General features: G+C 42.9%; 2 protein-coding genes across 3 annotated transcripts in view; both read left to right on the plus strand.

Moving 5' to 3' along the window:
* Positions 1–593: 593 nt before the first annotated feature.
* On the plus strand, positions 594–21966 carry suox (sulfite oxidase). 2 transcript variants are annotated; one of them, XM_068024602.1, is made up of 4 exons: positions 594–674; positions 6967–7030; positions 18027–18219; positions 18775–21966. In XM_068024602.1, exons 2-4 carry the CDS (start codon positions 6975–6977, stop codon positions 20260–20262), a joined length of 1737 nt encoding a protein of 578 aa, XP_067880703.1. In that variant the 5' UTR covers positions 594–674; positions 6967–6974; the 3' UTR covers positions 20263–21966. The 2 variants fall into 2 exon arrangements, with proteins under 2 accessions (XP_067880703.1, XP_067880702.1); XM_068024601.1 differs by lacking the exon at positions 594–674 and adding an exon at positions 6291–6366.
* Positions 6342–23876, plus strand: part of ikzf4 (IKAROS family zinc finger 4) — a 233941-nt gene continuing 216406 nt past the window's right edge. The window contains exons 1-2 of the mRNA XM_068024609.1: positions 6342–6366; positions 6967–7030. The gene's annotated coding sequence lies outside the window, so the exon portion shown is untranslated. The remainder of the gene's footprint in view (positions 6367–6966; positions 7031–23876) is intronic.

Here is a 23876-nt window from a genome sequence, read left to right on the forward strand (position 1 = left end):
TCTAGAGGAGGTGTGAATGACAGAATCATGAACAGTTACTGTCCGAATACAAAAGAGGAAAGTGAGAGACGAACCAAAATCAGCAAAGAGAAAGGAAACAAAATGGGGGCAAAGATTACTGTCTGAAATTGTCAAACTTGGTGTTCAGTCTGGGAAGTTGTAAAGTGCCTAATTGAATGATGAGGTGCTGTTCCTTGAGTTTCATTGGAACAGTGTAGGAGGCCAAGGACAGAGAGAGCAAGGTGGAAAATTAAAATTGTTAAAAGCAAAATACTGCTGATGCTGGAAATCTGAAATAAAAACAAGAAATGCTGGAAACACTCAGCAGGTCTGGCAGCATCTGTGGAAAGAGAAGCAGAGTTAACATTTCAGGTCAGTCTAACAGTCACAGACCTGAAACGTTAACTTTACTTCTCTCTCCACAGATGCTGCCAGAATTAAAATTGTTAATTGGAGCATGTCAGTACAGACACCCCAGATGGCCTTGGGTGGGCCTGAAGCTAATGCAGCTCTCAGTGCCGTAATCGCGGCTAATAACAAAGCTGCATATTGCCTTGATAGTGGTTACAGAAGATGTTCAAACCATAAAACGATGTCACGGGAATGCCTTGCTACGCAGGCGCAAACCGCCACTGAACAAGTCGAACGGGAACACGTCGTGTGAAAGTCAGAAGGTAAGAGGCGGGCAGATTTTAAAAGGATAGTGTTTTTTTTAAAAATAAGAACTTGGACATCTCATTAAATAGGAATGAGATGATAATGTCTTTGTCGAGTAGCTTAGTAATGGCGATACTATCCGATTAATATGTGAAATAACCATTTTATCGAAACAAAAAGCAAATAAGAATTTGAAATCTCTGAAATCTTTTGTCGTTTGCTGAGGAGAAACTGCCGTACGATTTAAACGTGAACTTCGAAAATGTATTGCTGTTGAAGCGGTTTTTTTTTTCACGCTGTCATCCGAGCCCTCGAACTCGGTTCAACGACAAACGTAAGTAAAATTTCCCGCGCCCCTCAAAAAAAAACGACGACCGTATGTTTCTTAACGGAGTTTATCAAACCTTCAAAGTGGTTTTGAAATGTCAAGTTCACAGAGCCGGCTTAGGAATTCTTGGGGCCCCAAGTGCCAAGAATATCCAGGATCTCTCCGGGTTGTCTGAGGCCTGTGCTTCATCCATCCACCCCTACAGTTTGGGGGAATCTCACACATTCAGCTGCCATGCCATCAAATGATTTCCCTTCCGAAACTATTTGATTAAGAAAATGATTAACTTATTTCTGAAAAATATGCAATTTTCTGTCTTGACTGAAGGGGGTGGTTTGAATTCCCCACGCCTTTACTCTCTCAATCTTCCCCTCCTCTCCAAAAACTATTTACTTAAAAACAAGTGTGGACGCCCCGAAAACAAAACTTGCATTTCTATCGTGCCTTTTATGACCTCGGTGTTAAACTGTATCAGTTGTGTTTAATTCTATGCAGGTGAAGGGCATTAGTTGGGGTTTCACTTGAACACATATAAAGACACATTGATTATGGTGTGGTTCAGTTCAGAGGTGTATGCTTGTAATATTTCACTATAAATAAATGTAAAACTGAGATTGGTTCCAGTATCATCCTTTACCAACTGACTTTCTAGAATAGAGCACTCAGGACACCCCAAAGTACTTTAAAGCCAATGAAGTACTTTTGAAGAGTAGTAATGAGGAATAGGAGCAGGAGTAGCCCACATGCCCCTTGGGTCTGCTCCGCCATTCAATATGATCACAGATGATCTTCTACCTCAACTCTACTTTCTTGTCTGCTCCCCATATCCCTTGATTCCCTGAGATGTCAAATTTGTCTATCCCAACCGTGAATATATTCAAATATGGAGCATCCACAACCATCTGGGGTAAAGAATTCCAAAGATTCACAAGCCTCTGAGTGAAGAAATTTCTCCTCACCTAAATGATCAACCCCTTATTCTGAGGCTGTGCCCCCTGTGTTCTTGATTCCCCAGCCAGGGTAAACAATCTCTTGAGGGCAGGAATATAAAGGGGTGAAAGCTGTGTTAATTATATAGAGCTCTGGTTAGACCCCATTTAGAGTATAGTGTTCAGTTTTGGGCACCGTACATCAGGAAGGCTATATTGGCCTTAGAGGGGGTACAAATTTGCCAGAATAATACAGGGGCTGAAAGAGTTAAATGATGAGGACAAGTTGTATAGTATAAATTTTGGATTTGTTTAGGTTAGAGATACAGCACTGGCCCTTTGGCCCACCGAGTCTGTGCCGACCATCAACCACCCATTTATACTAATCCTACACTAATCCCATATCCCTACCACATCCCCACCTGTCCCTATATTTCCCTACCACGACCTATACTAGGGGCAATTGCTAATGGCCAATTTACCTATCAACCTGCAAGTCTTTTGGCTGTGGGAGGAAACAGGAGCACCCGGAGAAAACCCACGCAGACACAGGGAGAACTTGCAAACTCCACACAGGCAGTACCTGGAATTGAACCCGGGTCCCTGGAGCTGTGAGGCTGCGGTGCTAACCACTGCGCCGCCCTTTGAGTATTGAGTACTTTAAGTATAGAAGATTAAGGGTGATCTAGTTGAGGTGTTTCAAAAAAAATAAAGGAGTTGTTGGAGGCAGGGTGGGTGGTGCAGTGGGAGTCAGTTGAAAATTTTGAAAGTAAGATTGATAGATTGAGGCGAGGGTATTAAGGGTTATGAAACCAAGGTGGTTAAATGGAGTTAAGCTTGCAATCAGCCATAATCTAATTGAATGGTGGAACAGCCTCGAAGGGCTGAATGGTCTACTGCTGTTGCTATTTTTCCCCCCTGCACCTAACAGTGGGTACATTTTATTTCAAACTATAAAGTTAAAGCTCCCTGTACAGTGCGCACTGCCCAACTTGCTTGTTTGTGTTTTTACTGTGCTCTTTTTAATGGTTGAAAGTTTGATTTCTTGGATGCCTGGCTTCCTGCCTCATCAGGACGATGCTGTTCCACTGGACTCTACTGCAAGACTTGGCCGTCGTGACTGCTCTGCTGCTCAATTCCATCCAGTTTTAATGTAACCGGTTCTAACCTACAGTGCCTGTCTCCCCACCTGCTGCGGTCACCTGATTCACTGCTGGCTGCTTCGCTTCACTACGCTACTGAAACCTGATGTGTCCTTGAACCAAAGTCCATTTCTCTACTGTGTTCTAGACTTTACTGTGGTTGCTGCTTTCTACAGAGTCTATTCGCTACTGAACTGCCTCTATTCCTCCGTTGGGAAAAAAAAAAATCACCCTACACTGAGCTAGCTCTGATCTGTTCCTGTTTGTCCCTATCTTGCTTTCGATTCTGTTCCAAAGCTGCAGTATGAATGTTTGCGTTTCTGTTTGCCTCCTGTGACCGCTGACTCCACTCATCCTTCAGAACTCCTCCGTCACTCTTTGTTGGACTGGGTGGGACTCTCTACTCAAGCTCCAACTGCTGCTCCTATTCACGTAAGCTCCTTGGACCTGCTCCCTTATTTACACTGATCCCATGGATTTTCCCTTCACCTTCTGATTCTCTGAGCTTCAGTGCTCTCAATCCTTGGGTTTCACTCCCACTGCCCCTCTGCTGGTACACTGAATCTGCATTGCTCACACAATGGCCACTGCTCGCCTCTGATGGACCCCTGGATCAACCTCTGCTGGCTTGTGGTCGATTCTCCATGTTCTACTGGGCAAACGGCACACCCACTCATACTTTGTCCCTCAAACAGCTCCTGCAGTCACTTGCTCTCCACGACTAATTCTGAACCCGAACATATGGCTCATCAGTTCTCCAAGCTAATTCCATCATGTCTATAACTCAAGTTCCTCCTACCGTAATACCTCACACTTTAACTTTAGACTCATTTTTTCTCCTCCCTGCCCTCTGTTTACGGCCATGTCTTTACATATCTTCTAATCGTTGCCATCCCTATGTAACCTGAATTCCCATGTGTTTAGCATGTTGTACAGGGATTTATACAAGTGCAAGTTGTTGTTCCTCATGGGTGAAAGATTAGAGGATGACTCAAACTTCTGGACTTGGACCCCGACAAAGAATCAGTTTATTCATTGGGGAGGGAGAGAAGAATTGGTAACTTTCAAAACAAAGTTTGAGGGTTGTCTCCTAGGCTTATTGGTGATGTTATGAGGTGTCCTTATGTGAGTTTGAGTCTGTCAAAAACTGACTTGTTGACAGTATAGGGCAGGGATCAGCACCCTATTTATTAATTTGAAGAGCCTTTTTTTTAAAAAAAAAAGCCTAAAATAAAAGCTACTTGGAGGTGTAAGACAAAAAGAAATTCATAGAGTCATAGCGATACAGCACTGAAACAGGCCCATCGAGTCTGTGCCGACCAACAACCACCCATTTATACTTCTTTGGCCTCCTTGTCTCGAGAGACCACGGGTAAGCGCCTGGAGGTGGTCAGTGGTTTGTGAAGCAGCGCCTGGAGTGGCTATAAGAGTGACAGACTTCCACAGGTGCTGCAGATAAAATTGGTTGTCGGGGCTGTTACACAGTTGGCTCTTTCCTTGCGCCTCTGTCTTTTTTTCCTGCCAACTGCTAAGTCTCTTTGACTTGCCACACTTTAGCCCCGCCTTTATGGTTGCCCGCCAGCTCTGGCGATCACTGGCAACTGACTCCCACGACTTGTGATCAATGTCACAGGACTTCATGTCGCGTTTGCAGACGTCTTTAAAACGGAGACATGGACGGCCGATGGGTCTGATACCAGTGATGAGCTCACTGTACAATGTGTCCTTGGGGATCCTGCTATCTTCCATGCGGCTCACATGGCCAAGCCATCTCAAGCGCCGCTGGCTCAGTAGGGTGTATATGTTGGGGATGTTGGCCGCCTCGAAGACTTCTGTGTTGGAGATACGGTCCTGCCACCTGATGCCAAGGATTCTCCGGAGGCAGCGAAGATGGAATGAATTGAGACGTCGCTCTTGGCTGACATACATTGTCCAGGCCTCGCTGCCGTAGAGCAAGGTACTGAGGACACAGGCTTGATACACTCGGACTTTTGTGTTCCGTGTCAGTGCGCCATTTTTCCACACTCTCTCTCCCATGCGCTTGTTGATTTCTGCATGGAGAGACAGGTTACTGGTGATAGTTGAGCCTAGGTAGGTGAACTCTTGAACTACTTCCAGAGCGTGGTCGCCGATATTGATGGATGGAGCATTTCTGACGTCCTGTCCCATGATGTTCGTTTTCTTGAGGCTGATGGTTAGGCCAAATTCGTTGCAGGCAGCCACAATCCTGTCAATGAGTCTCTGCAGACACTCTTCTGTGTGAGATGTTAATGCAGCATCGCCAGCATTTATACTAATTCTACATTAACCCCATATTCCCTACCACATCCCCACCATTCTCCTACCACCTACCTACACTAGGGGCAATTTACAAGGATCAATTTACCTATCAACCTGCAAGTCTTTGGCTGTGGGAGGAAACTGGAGCACCCGGCGGAAACCCATGCGGTCACAGGGAGAACTTGCAAACTCCGCACAGGCAGTACCCAGAACCGAACCCAGATTGCTGGAGCTGTGAGGCTGCGGTGCTAACCACTGTGCCGCCCAAATTCAAGAATGGAGTAAAGGCATAAGAATACCTTAAGAGGAAAAAAAATGTTATTCGAGAATCTAAGGAACATTATGCACTTACTTGAAGCTGTTAAAAGTCACTGTGATGCTTATAAGAATGACCTTGAATTTCATTTAATTTCAATATAGTATATAGGTCAGGCAAAAGTCCAGTTTCTACATCCCAGGAATAGCTTAAAAAAAAAAACATTATTTTTGTTTTCAATGAATCTTGACCCAAATCTTAAATTTACCTTCGGCTTTAACAACATTTCCTGGAGAATCATAATGGCATGTTTTCCTTCGCTTCTAGATGGATATTTTTTAGCAAACATTTTGAGCTTTGCTAACAAATCCTCTGTGTGTGATATTTCTCCTAATTCTAGCATTAAATAATTGTGAATGCTAAATTCTTTAACATCTATGAATTGAATCATGCGATAAACTATCAGCAGCTAGGAGTTGGTTTGAACTTATAACTTGTCTATTTAAGACCATAATTGCAGTATACTTTCCAAAATAATCCCTAAAAATGCTATTGTGAAGCCCGACCGCATAGAAACTAAATTTTTGACTAAGCAAATGAATAATTCAATAAGGAAAATTGTGTTGCCATCTAGTTCTTTGATTTGTCATTTTCTTGACTTAATTTTTTTGGCTTTTTTCATGTTGATGCAGTCCAACTGGAAAAGGTCAGGAGCCACAATTGAGATGTTGAAGAGCGGCATGCGGCTCCAGAGCCGCAGGTTGCTGACCCCTGGTAATTGAGATTTATCATGTGATGAGTATATTTTTTTGGATATTTTGCATTTCAGGAAGATCTATGCTGTTGGTGTGTCAGGGCACTAACATACTGTACTGCTACCCATTGAGCTTGTTAACAATGTTAAACATGTTTGAGTTTAAGTATTTTACATGGCTATTTAAAAGGGTGTGATGAAATTGTTTCAATAGTTTAAAACAAGACATGATCTCTGGTAGCTTCTGGCTACGAGGAGCCTGAGTTGGGTATATGGTGTATTGAAATGGATAGTTCACATGCTGCTTTGCAGCACGTGATTTAATGCTGATGACATTTAGAGTTAACATTTTACTGATTTAGATTTTACTGAGCAGTGTACTCCCTCAGCTAAAGGAACAGAAAGCGTTCAAGATTTTTCTATAGCTTCTTTATCCCTCCTGAGGACAAAGGTTGACAAACTGGGAGATTAAGTTCTACTCTATCCATTCTCTCTCTCAGCTGGGACTCCCCCCTCATTGGGGTGGATAGTTACAACGGAGACAGATTGAAACGTGAGGAAAATACAGAATAATTAAAACCTGACCTGAAACACAATTTTTTTTTCTCCTTTCTATCCAGGTACTGTGATGTCATTCCTTAGGTGTACACGGTCTGCTCTGGGCATCTGGCAGATACAAAGCAGGTATTGGTCATTCCATCTTTCATCACTTTGAGTAGAGTAACTCGTATTCGTTTGGTTGCTCTAAAAATGATTCCAGTTAATAAGGCCCTTTTCCCCACACACTACTGAGAAGGTGTCAGCCATGGCTCATTTGGTAGCACCACTGAGTCAGAAGGTGTGCGTTCAAGTCCCAATCCAGAGACTTGAGCATAAAAATTTAGGCTGACTCTCCAGTGCAGTACTGAGGGAGTGCTGCACTGTCAAAGATGCCATTTTTCAGATAAGAAGTTAAGCTGAGTCCCCATCTACACGCTCAGGTGGACAGAAAAGATCCCATTGCACTATTTTGAAGAAGAGCAGGGGAGTTATCCCAGTGGCTTGGCCAGTACTTATCACTCCATCAACATCACTTAACATATCTAGTCACTATCACATTGCTCTTTGTGGGTGCTGTGTGCAAATTGGCTGCTGTGTTTCATACATTACGACAGTGACTACACTTCAAAAATGCTGCATTGGCTGTAAATTGCTTTGGGACATCCAGAGGTCCTGAAAGGCACTTTAGAAATGCAAGTCTTTGACACAGTGTAGCCAAAAAGGAAAAGCTTTTGGATGTGTTTGTTGGCCATTGTCTAGAAGTATCCCATGAGCTGAGGCTGTGGCCCTGAATATGATAACATATTGGATGCATCTTGAGGACTTCTGACTGTAAATTGAAAGGCTGTGTTTGCTGACAATGCAACCACTAGAAGGCGCAGTACTGGCACGTGTGCAAATGCAGCCTCATCCAATGAAATGTCACTGTTTGCAATGTCTCAGGCAGCTGTCAGTACAAAGAACAACAAAAGAACAAAGGACAGTACAGCACAGGAACAGGCCATTCGGCCCTCCAAGCCTGCGCTGATCTTGATGCCTGCCTAACCTAAAACCTTCTGCACTTCCGGGGTCCGTATCCCTCTATTCCCATCCTATTCATGTATTTGTCAAGATGCCTCTTAAATGTCTCTATGGTACCTGCTTCCACCACCTCCCCCGGCAACAAGTTCCAGGCACTCCCCACCCTCTGTGTAAAGAACTTGCCTCGCACATCCCCTCTCACCTTAAACCTATGTTCCCTAGTAACTGACTCTTCCACCCTGGGAAAAAGCTTCTGACTATCCACTCTGTCCATGCCGCTCATAACTTTGTAAACCTCTATCATGTCGCCCCTCCACCTCCGTCGTTCCAGTGAAAACAATCCGAGTTTATCCAACCTCTCCTCATAGCTAATGCCCTCCAGACCAGGCAACATCCTGGTAAGCCTCCACATCCTTCTGGTAGTGTGGCGACCAGAATTGCACGCAATATTCTAAGTGTGGCCTAACTAAGGTTCTGTACAGCTGCAGCATGACTTGCCTATTTTCATAATAAAGATGGCACTGCTCAATTTGACACACAAACAAATTGAACCCAAACCCCCTCACCCCTCAATGGCCGTGATCACCACCTCCACACACACCCAACAGTAAGTCGCTTCCTCTTGCGATCGCCGATTCTATTCTGATACACGGTTAACAGATTCCCTTCTTTTATAATACAACATGGATGACGGTGCTCAAACATTTCAAAATAAATTCCATATTGGGTACAAAGTATCATATTGTGAGATGCTCCTCCTCTCACCACTAACAATTTCTTTGTTTCACAGAAAGAAATGCTCATACAATCAGAAAGCTGATGACTTGCATCTACCCATTTAAGTTTGGAGAATTCCTTTCAATCCAGCAAGAACAATACGTAGTCTTTTCTCACACTCACATTTTATAGAGTGTACATTGTCCCACAAACTATTATCCACGTAACATTGAATGGGTATCTTATCTTCAGTATGTCCCTTGTTCAGAATTTCACCCAAAATATTTGACAAATAGAATCTCATATCCACTGCCTCCACAAGACCCAGAGTTTCTGCAGCTAAAGTGCTTTTAAACGACCCATTTTATTTTCTTAGCCTCCCAAGCTAAAGGACAACATTTCCCCTTCTCACCCATCAGAAATATTATGAAGCCAGCTGCACTCTAATATGCATCAGCAATATTAGCATGTGAAGCATCACTAAAAATTATTAGCTTCATGTTCTTTGGGTCACCTAAGGATGGGAACTTCAATACACATTTCTCCAGATTTAGATTTTTAATGTTTTATTTGCCCTTAAAACACTCAACTTTCGGATGTTTCATCATCGTGCTTAACTCCAGCACATCACATTAAAACTAGCATCAGACTTAACCTGAGAGCACAAGAAGTTTAATTAGTCTCTGCTTGTGATAGGTCATCACAGAAAGATGATATAACCTGATTAATCGGGATGGGAGTAACACACTCTAAATAGGATTGTTGATTTAAAGTTACTCCTGACTTAGTCTGCTTAACATCTAAACCAATATATTTAAAGGTCCCACAAGTCTGACTCCCAATCTTAAATTCTGCTCTAATCTTATGAATAACAAATTTCTTCAAATCTGGAGTGCCACCCATAAGAAATCAACGTGCATCATGAAGATGCCAAAAAGTTTCCCTTTATGATTCCAATAAAACATTGCAGGATCTGCTTTTAGTTGAATACAACCAATTTTCAACTAAACAGATCTCGCTGTGAAATACCACACCCTGGAAGCATCATTAAGGCTATAGACGCATTTACTCAGTTTCCATAGTTTTCCTTCTGCATCTGCTGCCTCTTTGGGTGGTTTCAGAATCACCTCTCTGAAAAGGATCACCCTGCAGAAATGTGGCTTTTATGTCAAAGGATCGACACTCCCGTGAATATGTGGCCAAAAGAGCTAAAAAGATTTTCAAGTTTACTTTTCCAGCTGCAGGAGAGTCCACTCTAACATCAGTATCACCCAGTCGCTCTTCAAAACCCCTCGCAACTAGCCTCGCTTTAGCCTCCAGTTCCATTGGGAAGGACTTTTTCAGTACAAACCCATCTATGTGACGAGGCTGGCTGTCCCCTATCTGGTACCTCAGAATAGACTCCAAACTCTCTCCAACTCTCTAATTCCTTATGTTTTGCTTCTCTTGTTAGTTTATCCTCTTATTGGCGGCCACTAAAACTACACAGTCATGAGGACTTCTGCTTCTAGTTCTATTCCGGGACTGCCCTCTAGCCTCTGTTTCGTTGTGGAATCTGTTTAAACTATGGCCTCTATTAGCACTTTGATGTCTTTTGGGACTACTGCTAGAAGATCTTTCTCACACGTTATCGGAGGCTCTTTCTCGAGTAATTGATCGCTTCCTTACACAAGACTCATTTCCAGACCTACTATTAGACCTTGCACTGCGCTTGCTTATTCTCCACTCTTTCACCCCATCCTGCCAGTCCATGGATCTTGCTTTTTTGCCATCGTCTTGAATATTTAACCAATATTTAAACTTGCCTGTAGATTTTCCTGCATGTCCCAAAATTGTTGCATCCCTCCATCTATTCGACCCCTCTGGAATATATCTTACCTGAGTCGCTACTCGGGGCAATTGTACTTTGGATGTGATGGCTCTTTCTTGAGCATCATGATCCCTCACATTACTATCCAACCTTTGGTCTACCTCATTCTGTTCCTCAGGACCTTCATCATAAAACACATGAATATTTGAGGTACAAGGTGCATCATTTCCCTCTGTCAACTGCTCAGATTCTGAGATTTTGTAATCAACCCCGATCAATCACGAGGAATGAACTTTAACAGTTTGATTTTCATGCTTGATAACTACTGTCTTACCATCATGACCCAATTACCTTACCAGGGCCCTTCCATTCCCTATGACCCTCTCTTTTGTAATACACCAAATCTCCTGAATTAAATTCCGCCTCAGATGCCTCAGAACTCTGAATTTTCTCAATCCTCTGCCTTGATGAAAGCCTGTCTCCCTGCATGTAAAGCATTCAAATGTGCAGAAAAAATTGAACTAATTGTGGTACCTTCTACAGCAGGAGGACTGTCGCACAGTACAGAAGGCAATTTGGGATTCTGCCCATAGACCAATTGATAGGGACTATATCCTCCAACCATCTGAAGCATATTCTTCACATGAACAGCCCATGCCAGGGCAGTTGCCCACTTGCAGTTTGGCTGGTCAGCTAAGACCTTATGCAGCATTTCATCAACCGTTGTGTGATTCCTTTCACAGAGCCCATTGCTGAAAGGACTTTCAGCTGCAGTATTCATAACCATAATGTTCATGTTTTCTCACACGTCTCTGAACTCGTCATTGTGGGCGGCACAGTGGCGCAGTGGTTCGCACCGCAGCCTCACGGCTCCAGCGACCCGGGTTCAATTCTGGGTACTGCCTGTGTCTGCGTGGGTTTCTTCCAGGTGCTCCGGTTTCCTCCCACATGCCAAAGACTTGCAGGTTGATAGGTAAATTGGTCATTAGCAATTGCCCCTAGTATAGGTAGGTGGTAGGGAAATATAGGGACAGGTGGGGATGTGGTAGGAATATGGAATTAGTGTAGGATTAGTATAAATGGGTGGTTGATGGTCGGCACAGACTCGGTGGGCCGAAGGGCCTGTTTCAGTGCTGTATCTCTTTTTTTAAAAAAAAAAATAAAAATTCCCCTCCATTATCAGAAACTTATCTGGTGCCCCAAGTTCAGTCCATATCCATTTCTCCATAATTTTGTCTACAATACAATTTTGTCCTTGCTATGTATTATTGTAGAAAGACTAAGTCTAGTTGCTAGGTCTACAAAATGTAGAAAGAAACTATTCTTGTCTTTGTCTCACACCTTTAAATCCATGGCACCTACCTTATCAAAGTCACATGGCATTGGAAGGCTGACAGTCAGATGTGATGGTGTCCTCTGATGCTTGTCACTCATCTCTTCTATTATCCTCATATACTCACCAATCACGCCTGCACCCTTTAGCAGGGTTTTTAAATCTCTGATGAGGATGAGAAAATTGTCCGTGTAACTTTGAGACCGTTTGCTTTTTATCTCTGGTTCTTAACACCTGATGCCATCAATACTTCTCTAACACTCTAACTAGAAACATCAAGTTTTGTGAAGGGTATACAATAATACCCTGACTGGGTAAACTGCAAATTCACTGACTTTCCAAAAACAATTGCCTTATCATGCTCCATGTAAAGTTTCATTTGACCTTTCATTGAAGGCCTACTGAACAGTAAAGGTATCTCACTAGAGACTATATCAGTACTAATAAAGTGGCTTACTCCAGCTATTTTACATGGAATTACTACTCTCTTCAGTGACTTCAATATGTTGTCATCACCAAACCTAAAGCTGGTAGTACTATTATACTCTTTAACCTTGCATCGATCCTCACTACGAAGTGAATCCACATAACATTGTAACCAATCAATTCCACATATTGTCAACATGCAAGCACTAGCCAATACAGCACAGTTGAACAAATCCACAACTAACATTCATCACAGAACTAAAACTCCTTGTGACTAGTACAATTCATTCAGATTAATCAGTATCTTCCTCTTCTGCCTCAGAATTCTCTGCGTCGTGTGTTGTTTCGAGGACTGTGCCCCTTCGCTTAGGGCAGTTCGTTGCATAATGATACTTTGAATCACATCTGAAGCACCTATTAACTGTTCCTTGGGCATTCCTGGGATTAACTCGCTTAAGATTGCTGTTCCAATTCTGCCTTCCACTGTAATAGTCAGACCTGCTAAAGGTGCTTTCATCCTCATTCCTCCTGTCTTTAACTCTTCCATTGTACTTATGCTGGCTTCCAGTACCTGGACCATTTTGAAATCTAGTAAACATTGAGTCCTCCGTTCTTTGTGTTATCGCAGAATGCCCTGTTTGTTTTACCAGGGCTGCCGAAAATGACTGTTACCCCAGGAATTTCTTTAAGGCAGCAGACATTTAATCCAACAGGGAGTCTTTATCCAAGAACCGAACCCCAGTTAGAACCAGGAACCTGTTCCTATGTGACATCCTAGCACAATATAGCAATTTAAATGCTAGCACTGAACCAGGGATCTCCAAATTGAATTTCCTCAATCTTCTATGCAGTCTGTTAAAGTCCATGATCTATTCCTCCATTGAATAACCATCTGTTTTCCAAAAACAATCAAAGTCTGGCCATGCCTCATATGCATTCAATACCTCATCTTTCTTGTAAATTTCATCCAAGAATTCTAACAGAAGATCCAACGCTTCATCCGTATCCAACTGAAGAGCATCCAGTTCACAAAACACTTTACCTCTGATTTTACTTTTGTTAGGAAGTGACAACAGCAAGGCAATACCTTGTTTCCTCTTTGTTAGAGATGTAACCCGTGTCCACATATCCACTTCATTCTTCCACTGGTCATATGGTTCAGACTCAGAACATCAGAGTGTAATCATACCCTGATAATTTATACTTGCTTTCTGCCATATTTTCCACAATAGCCCATGAGATATTTGTTTTCCATAAAAATAAAAAAAAATTCTGAGTTTCCAACCTTCAGCTTTAGGCAACCATCCTCTGCTACCATGTTGAATTCCAGAAAGCTTGTTATGGATGGAAAATGCTGAAGCCTATCTTTACTCAGTTTCACATTTGTTGTGCAGAGTAAAAGGATTACAGACATTTAGCTCCTCTTCGGTTGAGGAAAAAGGAAGACCTATCCGAAGTGCTGGTATTATTACATCATCAGAACAGATGTAATGGAAAAACTCGACAATGGAATGGAGTCCTTACAGGAAGCGGGGTATGAGGAAATGTAGTGAAGGTAGCTGTGGGAGTCAGTGAGCTTAGAGTGAATGTCTTTTGATAGCCTATCCCCAGAAATGGAGACAGAGCAGTTGAGGAAGGGAAGTGTCGGAGATGGACATGAAGGTGAGAGAAAGGTGAAAATTGGAAGCAAAGTTGATGAAATTTTCCAGTTCAGGGCAAGAGCAGGAAATTGCACCGATAGTCATCAATGTACCAGAAAAAGAGATGAGGGAGGGGGCCAGAGTAGGACTCGAACAAGGAATGTTCCACATATCCTACAAAAAGACTGGCATAGCTAGGAGTCTTTCAGGTCTGCATGGCTCAGGACTGCACTGTGCGTTTGCTCCTGCAGTGTCTGAGAGCTCCTCAGCTGTATTGCAAAGCTCCAGGGGTCCAGCTGTTCATGATATGCTGTGACTTGAAATTGTTGCCTGTCCTGTCTGTATGACATGTGCCTTTTCTGTTTTTTGCACAGCTTTGATTTCATTTCATTTTCCCACAACAGTGCAAAAAGTACTTCATTGGCTGTGAAGCGCTTCAGTACTTCCCAAGGTTGTGAAAGGTGCTATGTAAATGCAGGTTCCTTCCTGAGCAGTGAGATATATTCTCTTCCAATTTTCCTGTCTTGTCTTCCATTGTGACATGTGCTGGGGAAGCATCACGATACAATTCTGTCAGTTTTTGGTTCCCAGTCCATTTAATTTGGTCAACAATTCGGGCAATAGGGAATGTCCCTGTATGAAGAGTAACTTTTATGATTTTTTTTTTGTATTATACTTGGAAACATTCTTTTTTCACTACTGTGTGTCGTGGTTTTTCATTTAAAGAGAGTTAGACAGAGTCAAGAACAAAAAGTCTATTTGGTACCTCAAAGCTAGTTCCCCTAGTATTTTAGCCTGGTTATTGTTGAGATCCAGTGGTTTTAGTGGCTGCAAGCCATTATGTTTGGTGGATTATGGCTAATTCATGTTGGTTGTTTGGTGCTGGATAATTCGTTTTGCCCTTCGGTGAGTTCAGTTGACTTCTGCAGATATGTGGATTAGTACAAGGTACTTCATTAATGGTGATGAATGAAGCTGTAGTGGCTCAAAGGAGCTGTTTAATATAGTTCTCACTTTGACATTGTTTTAGCTATGGGTTGAATAAAAAAATCAATATTCATTTTGCTTGCACATCATGAGATCAATTAATGTATCTTTCCTTTTTAAAAAGGGCAGTTAAAGTTCACGTTCCACTCATTTCTATTGTATTCCTATTAATTTTAATCCTAATCTTGCACTCGTTCTGGGTATGTATAAATAATAATTAGTATGCTACATACGTCCAGTGAGCGTGTTTCAGTGAACATGAGAATCTGGTTAGGAATCTAGATTTGTGTGTTTTTATTTCTTTTCAGCTTGATTTGCAGGTTACTTATGGAGGAAGGGAGTGATTGGTTAGCATCCTTCCAGGTATGAAAAATTTTGGACATGCAGCAAACAATCCATTTAGGTGAGGTGTCTTCTCTTGGCACAACTTTGGTGGTGAACGCCAATCCTGGAGAAGCAGATTCTTCCACAATGCTGCAGTTGACGCTGCCAAGTGACAGAGTTGTTTTTGACAGTGCCTGTTGCCAAGCTGTTGTAGTAACTGGTCGTCATGGTAGTGCACACCCAGTCCACAGGATGTGTTGCCATTTCCCCACTGGTCATCTGGCCCTGACTACCTCATCATACAGAAAGTCCTTGGGTATGCAACAGTCTTCCATCCTGCGGACGTGTCCAATCTATCGAAGCCACCTCTGTTTGATTAGTGCCAACGCGCTTGCGAGCTCTGCCTTCGCGAGGACTGCAGCATTTGTGATCTTTGTCCTGCCAGGATATACCCATAATGCACTGCAGACATCTGTCTGAATTGCTGCTCTGTTGTGATATTTAAAGTAACTTTGATCAGTTTACTGCCCTTCTTTCTCTCTTTTCCCCCCCCCCCCCCCCCCCCCACCAGAGACTTCAGTCTCCTGCTGAAACTGTGATTGGCCACTGGTTATACTGGTTTTTTGCTTCAGCCTGTTACTGGCCGGAAAATCACTCACCTGCGCTGAGTTCATTCTTAAGTGACCTACAGTCATCTCAGATTGACCACCTGAGGGTGTATTAGCTGGAGAGAATGGAGGTGGCAACCTGAAGGTGGGAAGGAACGACCCTTAGCTGCTCCCTTTGCACACCTAGAGGACAGGATCGCACCTACTTTTGTGCCAATCTGGGCCCTGCTGGTCGGTGCTTTCAACATTAACAACAACATCATCAAGAGCTAATGGCTGAGGGAGCAAACCTGACAATATCTGGAGTAGAGCCCCATTAGGCAGTTGGTTGGTGTTTCCCTCAAGTTAGCACCTTCTGGCAACTCTTGTAACCAAATAGGCCCCAGACATACAGGTTTTCATCTTTCCTTTGGACACCAGCCTATGAGGTCAAGAGGGGGGTGCAGATGCTAAGCAAGTCTGCACCTCCAAAAACCATGCCTCGACTACGGAGCAAACAAAGAAATGTAACCTTTCGGCTTGGGAGCTGGAATGTAAGGACTGTGTGTTTTAGAATGAACAACGACCCACACTTTACAGCTAGTGTATGCAAAGAAGGGAGTAAAGGTGTGTTCTGAACCTTTATTCGTGATATCTCAAACTAGAATTATTTTGGTGACTGCTGTTTATACATGTGACCTTTACAGTTGGTTGGTTATGTTGCCTCTGCATATGTGCGTTGGCCTTGATCTGAAGTCGGTTTGCTTTTTATATTAAAAGGGGCCTTGGACTTGGTTGTATCAAACTGGTACAAACGGTTTAAGAAGAAAGCAATATGTGCTGCCCACGTCCTCAGAACAAAAATAATACACAGCCTCAGCTGGACAGAATCTGAAAATGTGAACCCCCTATTAAATAAAAGCAAAATACTGCAGATGCTGGAAATCTGAATTAAAAACAGGAAGTGCTGGAAATACTCAACAGGTCAGGCAGCATCTGTGGAGAGAGAAACAGAGTTATCGTTTCAGGTTTCTGACCTTTCATGAGAACTGGCAAAGGTTAGAAAAGAATTAGGTTTTAAGCACGTGAAGGTGGGGGTGGTTTGGTGGGGAAGAGAACAGAAGGGAAGGTGTGTGATAGGGCAGAGGGCAGGAGAGATTAAATAACAACAATGTCATGGGACAAAGGCAATGAGTGTGTTGATGCTTGTGGCTCTGGAGTAATGCTTCGTCTTTCACTATGGATAGTAGAGAGTGTTTAATGTGAATTAGGTATGTATACAGTGCCTTTGGCACAAGACTAAGACGTGTTGATTATTGCAGTATTGTAGTTTGGTCTTCTAATGTGTTAAATTGGTGTTTGCAGCAAAAAGGCAATTTCCATAAGCAGACTAATTCTATGAAATGAAATTAGCATACAGTAGAAACACGATTACTCTTTACCATTAGATTACACACTGAGACTACGCAGGCTACCCACAGATTTCTCCTGTCTGTCACACAGCTGAACTTCTATGTTCAGGCTATAACAAATAGAGCAATTTATTTATAGGGAAGATAATTACACAACGGCAGAATACAAGTAACCAGCAGTAAAAGACTTGCACAGCACTTAAAATGCTGCAAAAATTTTGGATTTCACAATCTTTGTCCTTTTCAATAATTGCCAACTGAATCTCTGGTCAGATATTTAGTGGGTGATGACTATGGAGCACCTGTTCACCCATTTCCTGTGAAGTAACCAATGTGAAGAAGAACTGAAGATCCCACGACTGCTCCCAGGATTTTGAGACAGTCTGGTAGTTTCATTGTCACCAATACTGATGCTATCTTTTAATTCCTGATTTGTTTAGTTAGTTAACTGAATTTAAATTCCCCAACTGCCGTGGACTCGTGTCTCTGGAACATTTAGTCCAGGCCTTTGGATTACTAGTTCAGTAACATAACCACTATGCTACCATATCCATAGTGATCTTCATTTTCAAAACTTTAAAAAAAATTTCACTCTATATTCATCAGGGAATTATTGATCCTGATGTGATGACTAAGCTTAATTTAACATTGTCATTGCACCTATTAACCTAGATACTTCAGTGATCTGGATACTCTGGCTTCCTCACTCTAATGCTCACCATTCAGCATGACAAATGATGTGGAGGCAGGAGTCAACAGTTTGGTTAAGCAAGTTCTAAAGACTGGGTCCAGCAGAATGTGGGAGGAACCTATTGTGATGAGAATTTCAGTTTATCCAGGTGTGTGCTCTGATTTTTTTTTTTCATTTGTTTTTTTTTTTGAAGAGTGCGGATAGAGACCTTTGCAGTGCTCCCACAAGCTTGCTCAGTACGCGGCTTAGTACGATGGAAGAATACAACTGCTAACCATGCCAGAAGTGTGGATGACCAGTTCTCTAACGCACAATGGAGACGCATGGTTGTGGGAGTCCTGGGGAGTATAGGTGCTGTCCTTTTTTATGGCTTATACAGACATCAGGTATGGGAGGAAATAGCTATTGCTTCCTTACTAACATTTTTATGACTGTTGTTTCATTGACCTGTACTTAGAAACTTTTGTTTTTAAATGATGTATGGTATTTCCTGGTAAAGGGATTGTGTGAACCATCTCGTTACAGATCTTTGCTACTGCCAATTCACACTCACCCACCCATGCAATTTTGTTTTGAAGGTGCTGGCATGCTGGGCTACATTTCCATGAGCAAGGCTATCATGGTACCTTACCTAAGTAGTCATTGTTTGTGTACGGGTCTTGAAGATGAGTGCCAGTGTGAGTGGTGATCATGGCTGAGGATGATTCTGCACTGGCCCGACATCCACATGCATGCACTTCAGCATTTGGACAGCAGTCAGGAATGGGAACTCTGGCTGACCTTTTCTTTCTTCGCACCCAAACCCAGATGCTGAGATCAATTGCAACGCCTCTGTGGCTTAACTGGGCTGAGGTTAAACTGATCAACCAGAAGGCTGAGTTACAGGATTTTATTTGTTCATGAACGATAAATAGCTTATGGTCTTTTATTTTGTCTTCTAGGTGCAGCAAGCAAAGTCTAAACATATCCCAAAATCTGCCAACCTAATTGTATCAGCGTTGGACCATGAGGTTAAAACAACTTACCCACTTTACACCAGGCAGGATGTGATCAAGCATAAAACTATGGCAGATGGGGTATGGGTCACCTACAAATCTGGTGTGTATGATATTACAAAGTTTGTGGACCTGCATCCTGGAGGGAATAAGATCATGCTTGCTGCTGGAGGTGCCATTGAACCGTTTTGGGCAATGTATGCAGTGCATAAGCAGGAACATGTTTACAAGATGCTTGAAGAGTACAAAATTGGAGAACTGAGCCCAGAAGATGCAAAGCAGATGATGTCGGATGTGACCGACCCTTATGGCAATGAGCCACTGAGACACCCTGTTTTGAGAGTGAATAGTTTAAAGCCATTTAACGCAGAAACGCCATTAGAAATCCTGTCTGAAAATTATTTTACCCCAAATGAAATTTTCTTCAAACGAAATCACTTGCCTGTCCCAGAAGTTGATCCAAAAAAGTTCCGTTTGGAAATTATGGGAGAGGGGTTGAAGTCCATCCAACTGACCCTCGATGACCTCAAGACCAAGTTCCCAAAGCACGCCATAACCGCCACATTGCAGTGTGCGGGGAATCGGCGTTCTGAAATGAATGCTGTGCGTCCGGTGAAGGGACTGAATTGGGGGATGGCAGCAATTGGTAATGCTACGTGGAAAGGGGTCAAGCTTTCTGACGTCCTTAAGTATGCGGGGCTCCCAGAGAAGACAAATGCTAAGCATGTCCAGTTTGAGGGACTTGATAAGGATCTGTCTGGATCTCCCTATGGGGCCTCTATTCCTATTCGCAAGGCATTGGCCAAAGATGGTGATGTGTTGCTTGCCTACGAAATGAATGGTGAAGATCTATCCAGGGATCATGGCTTTCCACTACGTCTCATTGTGCCAGGAGTGGTTGGAGCACGCAATGTGAAGTGGTTGAGCAAGATCATTGTAAGTAAAGAAGAAAGCAAGAGCCATTGGCAGATGAATGACTATAAAGGGTTTTCTCCCTCTGTAGACTGGGACACTGTTGATTTCAGCACTGCTCCAGCAATCCAAGAACTACCCATCCAGTCTGCCATCACAGCACCTTGCAATGATGACCATCTCTCCTCAAACGATGAGGAGGTCACAGTGAAAGGCTACGCATGGAGTGGAGGTGGCCGAGAAGTGATCAGAGTGGACGTCTCGTTGGATGGTGGGGAGACTTGGCAGGTGGCTGAGTTAACTGGGGAGAAGCAGGATGAGGGTCAAGCGTGGGCATGGAAACTGTGGCAGCTCACTGTGCCTTTGCCAAAGAACCGGAAGAACCTGGAGATAGTCTGCAAGGCTGTGGATAACCACTACAGTGTGCAACCCGATACTGTTGCACCCATCTGGAATTTACGAGGGGTCCTCAATAATTCCTGGAACCGGGTGAAAGTTACAATCGAATCGAAGAGTGGTTAGAAACTGCATCTGAATCTCTAGGATTGCAAGAGAACGTTTAGCTATGCACAGTTGTGAACGTTGTAGCAATTGTAGCAATTGTAGGAATTTGATCTCTGCCTCCATTTGAGGCATGGCTACTACCATATGGTCTAGCTCTTACCATCTTAGCATTAACTACATGTACGGTCTACTCTTAATTCAAAGCCTTTCAATTTGAGTTATCTGTTCCACTTTTTATCCTGTGCTATTTCATCTGACTAGTTTGAAATACTAGATGATTCAAACATTTTTCCAAACAAACAACCTCGGTGTTCGGCACAGACTCGGTGGGCCGAAGGGCCTGTTTCAGTGCTGTATCTCTAATCAAAAACCTCTAAATTAAGAGTAGAGCAGTTAATGATCAGAGGTGAATCTAGACATTTATAGATTTGGTTTATATAAACTCTTTCTCTCTCTCTTTGTTTGTGGAGAAGGTAATGCACTGCCATGAGGTGACCATGACAATAACACAATGTCCAGAGTACAAATTTCAGAATATTAGTCTGCAGAATTTTCAGACTTATAGGGAGATAAAGAATATTCACTATTAAATATTACAACAGTGACTACACTTGAAAAGTACTTCACTGGCTGTAAAGCATTTTGGGACATCCTGAGTTTGTGAAAGGAGCTATGTGAATACAACCCTAACATTCTTAAAAGCTGTTTTTTTTTAATATATTTTATTTTCCTCTTGGACTGCAAGTTTTGAACTACTTATTTATTACTAAAGCTGTTTGTGATCACTATTGCTGCACTATCCCTTTTAATGGAGTTGTTTGAAATCTGACACTCAGCGGCTCATTGGTTTAGTCTCAATCATTCTTTTTTTCAGCCTTATTTTGGATGAGACGCTAAATTGAGGCCCCGTTTGCCCCCCAAGTGGATGTGAAAGATCCCATGGGATTTATCAAAGAACCACTGGAAGGTCGTGGCCAATAATTATCCTTCAACCAGCATTACTAAAACATATTATCTGGTCATTCACGCATTGCTGTTTGTGAGGCCTTGCTGTGCGCAAATTGGCTGCTGCATTTCCTGCATTATAACCGTGATCGCACTTCGGCTGTAAAGCATTTTGGACATTGAGGTCATGAAAGGCGCTATATAAGTGCAAGTTTGTTTTGTTTGTTCATTCTTGAATTTTTTCTAATAAACAAATTTATTATATTCATCAAGAGTGAGCCTGAGAGGCTGTATTCATTCTCAGACTTATCGGTCATAGAATCTTACAGTACAGAAGGAGGATGCCATTCAACCAATTATGCCTGTGGAAGTTTTTTGAAAGACCTTTTCAATTAGTTCCACCGCCCCACTCTTTTCCCCATAGCCATGCAAATTTTTCCTTTCAAATATATATCCAATTCCATTTTGAAAGTTACCATTGAATCTCCTTCCATCACCCTTTGAGACAGAGGTCCAGATCATAACTTGTCACATATAAATTTTTAAAAAAAATCATCTCTCCCATTTGGTTCTTTTCACAATTATCTGAAACCTATATCATCTGGTGACTGACAGTTCAGTCGCACTGCAGATAAGATGACCCACCTGGGTTGATAGTTGTGATATGGCATGTATAGACATGTCTGAGACTGTTCAAAGCTACTGTAGTGGTAAGGGCCCAAGGAGCTGATGGCTTTCTTTGTCAATCAAAATAAAATTGTCAAGTTTTTCTCCTTGTCTTGCTGTGCAGCTTATGATTATGAACAGAATGGCATTCAATGAAAATGTAGCTTCATGCAAGAGGTGCAGCAAATAAAATGAAGGGTACTTGCAGCATGTGAACTTTGAAGAACCTTGTAATGACTCACATCAAAGATTCCATTGGATATAGGCTGAGTCTGAGACCTGAACCAATTTGGTACCTGTTTTTGGTTTTCAGTAAGACTCCATCTAGAATTTCCTTTTGCCTCCATCTTCACTTATCAAGAATCAAGTGGTTGGGTAAGATTTCCCAGGCCTCTTCCGGGGCTACTTTGAAACCAGCCAGTGAAAGCTGCAGCAGTGTCCTGAGGGTGACTTTGCTCATCCAGTGGTTACGTCCCCTGCTTCCACTCGTCCATTTCCCCATGCTGGCATGACTGAGATCGGCAATCAGTGTTTGGAATATGTGGGCACAAGTCTGCATCCCATCAGTTTGTGCCACTCAGTACTTTGTTGATTCCCTACTCCATGGTTCTCTAGGATGCTTTGTGATAGAGGAAAGAATCTCTCATCGCTGATGTAGAGCAACAACTGTAATTTGCATTGAGCTGGTTAAGCTAAATAATTGTGCCAGGAGTAGGGGAGTGATGCTTCCTTCGTACTTGTGAATCGAGCATTGAGTCATCCTATGTTCCATGGTCTATTCTGGGTGACCACAGTCGCACACTGGACAGTTTTTAACATTCCATTTGTGCATCAAGTAGCCTCATCTGCCATATTCTGTGCACATACGGTTTAGGCTTACCTATGAGGTTTGTGGAGGATTGAAGCCAAGGATCTTTTGTGTCGGGTCTTCCACAAGATTTTTGTTTGTGACATGTCGTGAGCTCCATTTGGCTTTCCAAACTTTGTTGAAAGTTAAGTGTGTGGGTCCAAAAGGGCTTGCGCAACTTCAAGTGGTGTTGAGGGACATTGTTGATGTCTTGGTGGATGGAGAGATGTCCATTTTCCCCTATTTGCTGGATTTCCCAGAGGTTTGCAGCATTGTGGAGAATGGATGGGGGAGCGATGTGTGATAGTACAGGCACCCAGGGTGTTGGGGTCGACTTGAGGGTGTCGGTGATATTTCACATTGCAGTGTTCGGTTGGACGTCAAGTTGAATGTGGCTCCTTCTGGTCTGTACTGGTCCACAATACTTGAGGGCCATCACTGATGTCCAGAGCACTGGTGCTGATGTTCCCTGGCTTGTTCTTGCCACTTTCTGGACTGGGTTGACCCTTGTTTCACTTTTTTGGCTACTTCAGGTGGTCATGGAATGTTATCTTGGAGTGAAGCTGAATGGCATGTTAAGTCATAGCAGGGTCACGTCGCACAGTATTGCCACAAAGTCACTTCTGGGGTTTGCTTAGCGTTCCATTATCGAGATGAAATCCAGTGATTTGTGGGGGTTTGACTTGAACTTCCATTTCTGGAGATATTCCTCCATGGTGTTTTAGCCCCATTCAAGGTGGACTTGATGTCCTTGAAGGTGGCCGCTTGCTATGAAAGGTCATCTGCATATGCAATTCTGCGCAATTTGGCAGCATGTCACTCGTAGACATTGAAGAGCATCAGCGTAAGTACTGAGCCTTATGGAAGTCCATTGGTGAGGAACCATGGTGAGTTGACTGTCACCAATTGGATACATAGCCACCGATTTGCTCAGTGTCATCCATAGCAGGCATAGTATTTTGAGGCAGGGATGATCCTCGTACGCTTCAGCATCAGTCCTTTAATCCAAACCGTCTTGTAGGCCAATGACTGATCAACAACGGCTGCATCAGTCATGGATTTTTACTAGAATCACGTATCTGTGCGTTGCAAGGGCTAAAGGTTGCTCACAACAACTGCGATCAGGTTGGAATCCCGCTTGTTCTTTGGGGTTTACAGACTCGACGAGTGCTGA

Source organism: Heterodontus francisci, chromosome X (assembly GCF_036365525.1).
Source record: "Heterodontus francisci isolate sHetFra1 chromosome X, sHetFra1.hap1, whole genome shotgun sequence".
NCBI lineage: Eukaryota > Metazoa > Chordata > Chondrichthyes > Heterodontiformes > Heterodontidae > Heterodontus > Heterodontus francisci.